A 6,996-nucleotide genomic window follows, 5' to 3' on the forward strand; every position below is an offset into this window, starting at 1 on the left:
CTTCCAGCTGCAGCAAAAGGGAGGCGGGGGAGCCAAGGAAGAGCTACGAAAGGAGGGGGCCTGAGACTGGAGCGGAGAAGACTTTGCCAACCCCTTTGGCTCCTCAGCCCGGATGGACAGGGCGGGGGTTCAGCTGCGGCTCCCCATTGGCTCTCTCGCGGGCCGCTAGACTTTCTATAAAGGGTAGCTGCAGAAGGCGCTGCCCTCACTGGCTCAGAGCGCAGCGCCTGCAGGCCTTAGACAGACGGATTCGCTGACTGATTGAAGGCGACAGAAATTTAGTCGGAACGACCCCAGACTGCGCGAAGGAGGAGCGGTGCTGGAGGCGGGGGGCGCTTGTAGCTGCTGTCCTGAATTCAGAACCAGCACTGCCTGCGCACCACAAGCTGCGGAGCTTTTGGAGCCAGACGCATTCACCAGCCCCGTGCTCGACCGCCTTGCTCAGCTCCTCGCACTTGCCCACTCCGAGCAAGTCCAGCGGTCCAGTCTTTTTGCTTTCCTTCCTGCCCCACCCCCCCCCCGCGCTACCCTCCTACCCACCCCCGCCCCCACACCTGAGTGCATTCTCTGCTCAGAGCTGCAGGACGCTGAGCAGCGCTCGCCTAGGGCTCAGTGGAGACCTCCACCCCCCCTCTCTCTTCCCCCTGCGCTTCCTGGCCCAGTAGCTTAGGGACCTTGAGGTTCTCTACAGGCGTCAAGCTGGACGCTGTGACAACAGAATCGCCCCAAGGGGCTTTCCCGAACCCTAACACCATGGGCTATGGGGACGAGCTGACCCCCGAAGCTCTGAGCGTGCCGAGCGGGTTTGATGACCTGATCACCTCCACCGCCTCCCAGGTACTGCAGGCTATTTCTAATGCCGCGTCTGCGGTTGGTAGCTCAGGCCGCGATAGCGTGCTCTCCATTATCCATAAGCTGCCTGAGCATATCTCGAACATGGGCAACCTGGCTGACACGTCAGATCCCATGGCTTCGGAGGTAGTGTCCCAGGATGAGCAGGTACAGTTCTGGCTAGTAATAGGGTACACCATAGTGGTATTTGCTGCCATACTAGGCAATTGGGTCTTAAACCATGTGATTATGAAGTACAAGAGGGTGCACACTGCCACCGGCCTCTTTGTCGTCAACATCTCCGTGACCAACATGATGCTGGCTTTTCTCAGCTCTCCCTTCACCATGGTAAGCTGGGTGCTGAGGAGGGGGACTCGGGGCTCAGGCCATGAGATCAGTAACACAACTGTGCACTTGCAACAGAGAGAGCTGTTGGTGGGAAGGAGCGCAGGTTGGGTGGATTTGAGAAGTGCGTAGAGACAGGAATGGCTGAAAGATGGTGTAAACGGTTTTGGAACTTGGGGGTGGGGTACCGGCATGACTGTGTTTGTGTTGCTGAATTCATCTCCTGCCTTGGCAGAAGCTAAGAGACTTAGGTTGCCCAGGGAAGCAGCAGGGACCTGTTGCAGGTGAGCTGTAGAGTGACATGTGAGCTTTGTCACAAAGACCTAGCCTCAGTTCCCCCATCTTTTAAATATAGTGTTTAGAATGGAAAGTGGCTAACATTGTTGTGATTTGGGGTCTGTGTCTTCAAGCTGGGCTGTTTGTGTGGGAAATGATAGGAAGGGCATGACAACTGCAGTGTGAAAATATTTCTTGGCTTCTTTAGACAATAATGTTAGCAGTTTGGTGAAGCAAGGCTTCTATTTGTGTTTTTGAGCTTGCAAGGGTAAAATCCAGGGCTGAGTCCTTGTGCCTCACCATGCCCTTTCTTCCACAGGTGCGCTATCTGTGTAATTCCTTGGTGTTTGGGAAGATGACATGCCACCTCAGTCATTTTGCTCAGTACTCTTGTGCCTATGTAACTGTGATGACCATGGCTGCTATATCTCTGGACCTACATCGGGTATGTGTTTCCCAGGGCTCTTCAGGTCTTGCAAAGGGGTAGATTCCTTTTCTAGATGGATGGAAGCAGCCAAAAACACAATTTAACATATTCTTTGAGTTCCTTGAGACAATCTATGTGAATATATATGCCTAATTGCAAAATGGTGAAATACAGACCTTCACCATATCAAATCTTATGTAGTAAAAATACCCTCATCTTTGATATGGTGCTATGGAAACAGAGATGTGGCAATAAGCAAATGATAAAAATGTGTCCTCCTTCTCCTTTGGAAAACATTTTTTATTTGCTGCGTTGCAGGATCAGCTAAGGGAATAAAGAGGGAAAGATGAGTCAGAGGAAGGTGTGGCTTCAGGGTTCATGGTGGGTTGAGTCTGGGAGGTGGGCTTGAAGTCTGTGAGTGACAGCTGAGCAAATGAAGTGGGAAGGCATGGAGAGACTTGAGGAAGAAGGAGTTGGGAGGAGGGATGGAAGTAACTTAAATGGAGGGAAGTGGGGGAGAGAGGGTGAGAAGCTGGGAGGGATTATTACATTGTTAATCAGTTGGGAGGCAGCCAGAAAGCAAGTGAGGTGGGAGGGATATAGATGGAGATTGAAGGGGTTGTGGCTGGAACCAGGTGGAAGGGGCCTTGGAGAAATCTGATAAGAGATGGAGGAAGATGGGAGATAAGATGGGGGAAGGGATGGGGGCTCTCCATTATCCATAGGGAAAGAAGGAGAAGGGAGGGAGGGAGGGAATAGTGACCATGGAGGGATCAAGATGGGAGGAGATGGAGGGAGGAAGGAAAAGGGAAAAGGGCATCATGGGAACCAAGTGGGAGAAAAGATGGAAGGATGTGGAGTGCTTATCCATCCATATATGATAAAGAAAAAAATAAGTCACACTTTTGGACATCCATCCTCTTTTCCACTGAACTCCCTATTTGGAGACAGAAACTTTGAAATCAATCACTTGGATTCCTATCTTCCCATTGAAATATTTCTCTTTATACTAACCAACTTTGCTCTTTCCTAAAACAAAATGCCACTCATCTGTCAACTGAACTAGTACCCAAAGCATATTACTCACCCACCTACCAAGTTTTTACACCTTTGCAAAATAATGTCAATTGATGAATGTCTAATAAGTAACCCTAATTTGAATTATTGAATTGAGCTGGGGTCCTTTTCTTCCAGGTGATGCTATATCCCCTGAAGTCCCGAATTACTCCAATGCAAGGCAATGTTTGCATCATTCTCATCTGGATTGTGAGCACCTGTGCTGCTCTACCACACGCCATTTACCAAAAGCTTTACCAAGTGGAGATTGGGTAAGAGGAACACAGGATGGCCAGTGTTTGGATTCCAGCAACCCATGACCTTGGAAGCCTCATGGAATAATAGGAATGGGATAGGGGCTGGAATAGCACATTTGAAAACATGGGTACAAAAATAAACTTCTCTAAACTGAAACTTATTAAGAGTACCCAAGAACTCTCATGGCAGTGGGTTGTCAGGCATAGTACTTTCTGTTTGAAGTCCATTTTTTTCTCCATATGTCACATTAAAGGTCTGGAATAGGTGAGCCCTAAAGCTCCCTGCTTTATAACTCTAGTTTTCAGGCCTAACACAGGCACAAATAGTAAATACATCTCTTCCTTAAGGCCTAACTGCCACATGACACCTGGGTATGAGTCTTAAGGAAAAGAAAAATTAAGTTAATGTTTCTCTTTTCTGTCTCCCTTATAACTTAGAAACAGAACTGATGAAACTGTCTGTGTCCCCAGTTTCTCATATACTTCAAAATCCACATGGAAATACCTTGACCTGAGCACCTTTTTGCTCTTCTTCATCTTGCCATTGATGGTGCTGATGGTTGTCTACGGTCATGTTGCCAAGAAGCTGTGGATCCATAATGCTGTTGATGACATCAACATTCACACCTACATCTGTCAGCGTGGGAAGAAGAAGCAAACCCTGAAGATGCTGATGACAGTGGTGCTTGTCTATACTATCTGCTGGCTTCCCCTCAACCTCTACCTGGTGCTGCTATCCAGTGAATCCATCTCAAGCCACAATGGTCTCTATTTCTTCCTCCACTGGCTAGCAATTAGCAGCTCATGCTACAACCCTTACATCTATTGCTGGCTCAGTGATAGCTTCCAGATTGAAGTTCAGAAGGTCATCATGGAAATCCAGAAGATGCTGCTAGATGGAATCAGCCGCCTGAGAAGGGAGCACCGCCAGCTGAGCTCCGTCTCACCCACTCACCGCCCTGCTTGGGTGGACCCCAACCCTGGAGTGCCCAAATTCCCAAGATTCAAAGATTTTGATGAGCTACCCAGTTCCCCTCCATCCCCAGAGGTGGAAACCTCCTTTCTATACCCACCAGTGCCTAGAGTTTAAGCTGCCCAGACCGCGATAGAGTATCCATCCTCAAAATCTCTGATATAGAGTTGGACCAAAATAATTAGGTTTCATTCATTTTTCATGGTGGGGGGAGTGGAGGGAAGGGTTGGAACTTGAAGGATGGGGGCTATATGAGCCACCATATGTGTCTCACTTTCTCTTTCATTTCCTTCTGTCTTTTCTCCTGTTCCCTATTCCTTTTTTTTTTCTTTCTCCCAACAGTGAGTAAACTGAAGATATTAGATCTCTAGGCTTATCAGAGATGTTTCTATATCACTCAAAGGAAAGTTGCACTCTGGCTTGGGGTCTAATGAATTTCATTTCTGATTCTGGAGACCATTCCCTCTCCATTCTTTGTGTGTCAACCTGGACATGACACTTGTCTTCTGACATCATACTCATTGTCTCAGCAGTTGCAAGAGCCACCAGAGATTCTTATTTGTATTTTATTTAGATGGACAAGAGGTCATTGTCCATATCATGTCTAAAACATTCCCAGGAAAATGCCAGAAAAGAAATGTATAGTTCCTGAAATTTAATCTGATTCTCTGGAAACTTAGAGCTCCCTATAAATGCAAGTAGTCGTATCTTATCTCCTTATGGCAGAATGAGAATAAGCAATCTTACAGGAAAAGCCAAGGCAGTTAAATGGCTCACCCCACGTCACCTGGGATATTTCTCCCAATTGCAAATACAATACTTTGATGACAGCTTCCCTTTAAATGTGGGGACAATTCAAGTGCCCAAGGTAACACTGCAAAATCCAAAAATTCTCCCTGTTTCTTGACCCTACATTTAATGTCATACCTTGTCTTATGTAAATTTGTACTGTCTAGTTTCACCTTTCTTTTTCTGGAAAAAAAAAGAGAAAGTGTAATGTGTTCACTGTTGATTTAATTGTTTCCAGTTCTCTAGTCTATGAGGATTTCAACTCAGCAGGAGAGATGAGGAGGAGGAATGACCTCATCCTTCTCCTGCCACTGCCTTTCATGTGGAGACAATATTATTAAGGCACAGTGAAGGGTATAGCTTGTGTGTGTCAAGATGATGCCAAGATGAGGGTGGGATTTTTTCTCTTCCTCCTCATCTTCCTCCCCTTCCTCACACCCTCTCCTTACCCCTTTTCTTCTCCTCTTTGCCCCCCTCCTTTCCCGCTCCTCCCCTCTCCTTCTACACCTTCTCCTCCTCTGCTTTCTTTGTGCCACCATTCTCTTCCCCATCCTCCTCCTCTTCCTCTTCCTCTTCCTACAAATTCCTCCCTACCTCTCATCCTCTTTGCATGTCTCCTTTGTCCCCTTTCTCTTTCCTTTCCCCTCCTCCCTACTTCTGCTTATCTTCCTTTTCTTCCCTCCCCTTCACTTCTTTCACCTTTCCCCAATTCTTTTCCCTTTTCTCCTCTTCACCTCTCCTTGCTCCACTCATTGCCACTCCTCTTCCTTTTCCAGCTTCCTTATTCCTCCCGAGTCTCTTTCTTCTTTAGCACCACACTGTCTCTATTTCCTCCTTCTTTTTTCATTCCTCCTCCATTATCTATCTGTTCATCCTTTACTTCTTTGAACTCTGATATATAGTGTAAACTACAGCTTTCCCTTTGTATTTTAGCTATCGTTCATCAATTACCTCCCATATTCCTCTCTTCTCAAAATTCAGACTTCTCGCACCCTTAGTGGCAGCCTGGGGATCTTGGAAGTTCCTGATTTGCTGCCTCTGGATTTAAACTTTGCAATCTCTGCACTGCTCCATAGGCCTCTGTGTGGAATGTGTGGTGATCAGACTGAGTGCTGGTCACTGATTACATTTTTCTCTTCTATATTTCTCTTTCTTATACAATTCTAACTATCAGAAGGTGACTGCCCATTATGCCCTCCCAGGGCATAGGATGGCTCACCCCAGGATTATGGAGGAAATTGTCCAGACTTAGACCATACCCCTGTGTCTGTTGGGAAGTGAGTACCATGCAGTGACCCTCAAGATCATGACCCAGTTTACTTTGGAGGATTTGTACCCAGTTCAGGAATGTTTCTTCTCTAGCCACTCATGCTTTTTTTAACTCTTTCTATTCTATAACATTTTAGCTATTGCTCATTGCCCCCTCCCTCTCCCTTTCCCATAGTGATACCCCCAAAGAAGCAACATAACTTCAAAACAACAACAACAGCAACAACAACAACAGACTTTTATCACCACAGAATAACCCTGGAAATTCTTGGAAATCCCAGGCCCAGCTCACTGGCTTCATACTTTTGTTGCTGCATTTGCTGTGAACTTCATAGTGACTCCCACACCCCATTAGCTTTAAGCAGTTTTGAGAACAGGTTACCATAATCTTGTTAGACTGTATGTGTGCTTTTGCTTCTATGTATTTTTTCTCAATGATCTTTTATTTCTTCACCTATTTTAATCATTCTCTTTTCAACAAGGATATATTCAAAGTCCTTTGCATTCTTGAGTTTCCTCAGGAAAAGGACAAGCCAGGGGCATGAAGCAGATTAATTGGAGTTTAATTTCTGGCTTGTCTCATCCCACTTGGTGACAGCAAAAATTGTATTTTTTTGAAGTCCAGATATCTATAGAAATTTTCCATACTTGCTATAGTATTGCATCCCTTTTTTAGATCAAGAAGAATCTGAGGGGTAAGAGCTATAGTTTGAATTCTGTTTCTTTCTATTTTCACTTTCATAATGAACCCTTTTTCTCCTCTCCCTTCCTAC

General features: G+C 46.0%; 1 protein-coding gene across 2 annotated transcripts; it reads left to right on the top strand.

Annotated features, from left to right (window-relative positions):
* Positions 1-207: 207 nt before the first annotated feature.
* On the top strand, positions 208-6,720 carry LOC308494345 (G-protein coupled receptor 83-like). Of its 2 annotated transcripts, none has more exons than XM_081042046.1 (4): positions 208-1,179; positions 1,772-1,897; positions 3,074-3,207; positions 3,631-6,720. In XM_081042046.1, exons 1-4 carry the CDS (start codon positions 754-756, stop codon positions 4,280-4,282), a joined length of 1,338 nt encoding a protein of 445 aa, XP_080898172.1. In that variant the 5' UTR covers positions 208-753; the 3' UTR covers positions 4,283-6,720. The 2 variants fall into 2 exon arrangements, with proteins under 2 accessions (XP_080898172.1, XP_080898173.1); XM_081042047.1 differs by having other exon boundaries at positions 236-1,179; positions 3,637-6,720.
* Positions 6,721-6,996: the final 276 nt, after the last annotated feature.

The sequence above is a fragment of the Rhinolophus hipposideros genome (assembly GCF_964194185.1).
Source record: "Rhinolophus hipposideros genome assembly, chromosome: X".
In the NCBI taxonomy this organism is placed as follows: Eukaryota; Metazoa; Chordata; class Mammalia; order Chiroptera; family Rhinolophidae; genus Rhinolophus; species Rhinolophus hipposideros.

Coding starts and splice junctions, on each gene's coding strand:
- LOC308494345 (XM_081042046.1), top strand. CDS start 754: ATGGGCTATGGGGACGAGCTGACCCCCGAAGCTCTGAGCGTGCCGAGC. Junction 1,898..3,073: donor TATCTCTGGACCTACATCGG/GTATGTGTTTCC, acceptor CTTTTCTTCCAG/GTGATGCTATATCCCCTGAA. Junction 3,208..3,630: donor CTTTACCAAGTGGAGATTGG/GTAAGAGGAACA, acceptor CTTATAACTTAG/AAACAGAACTGATGAAACTG.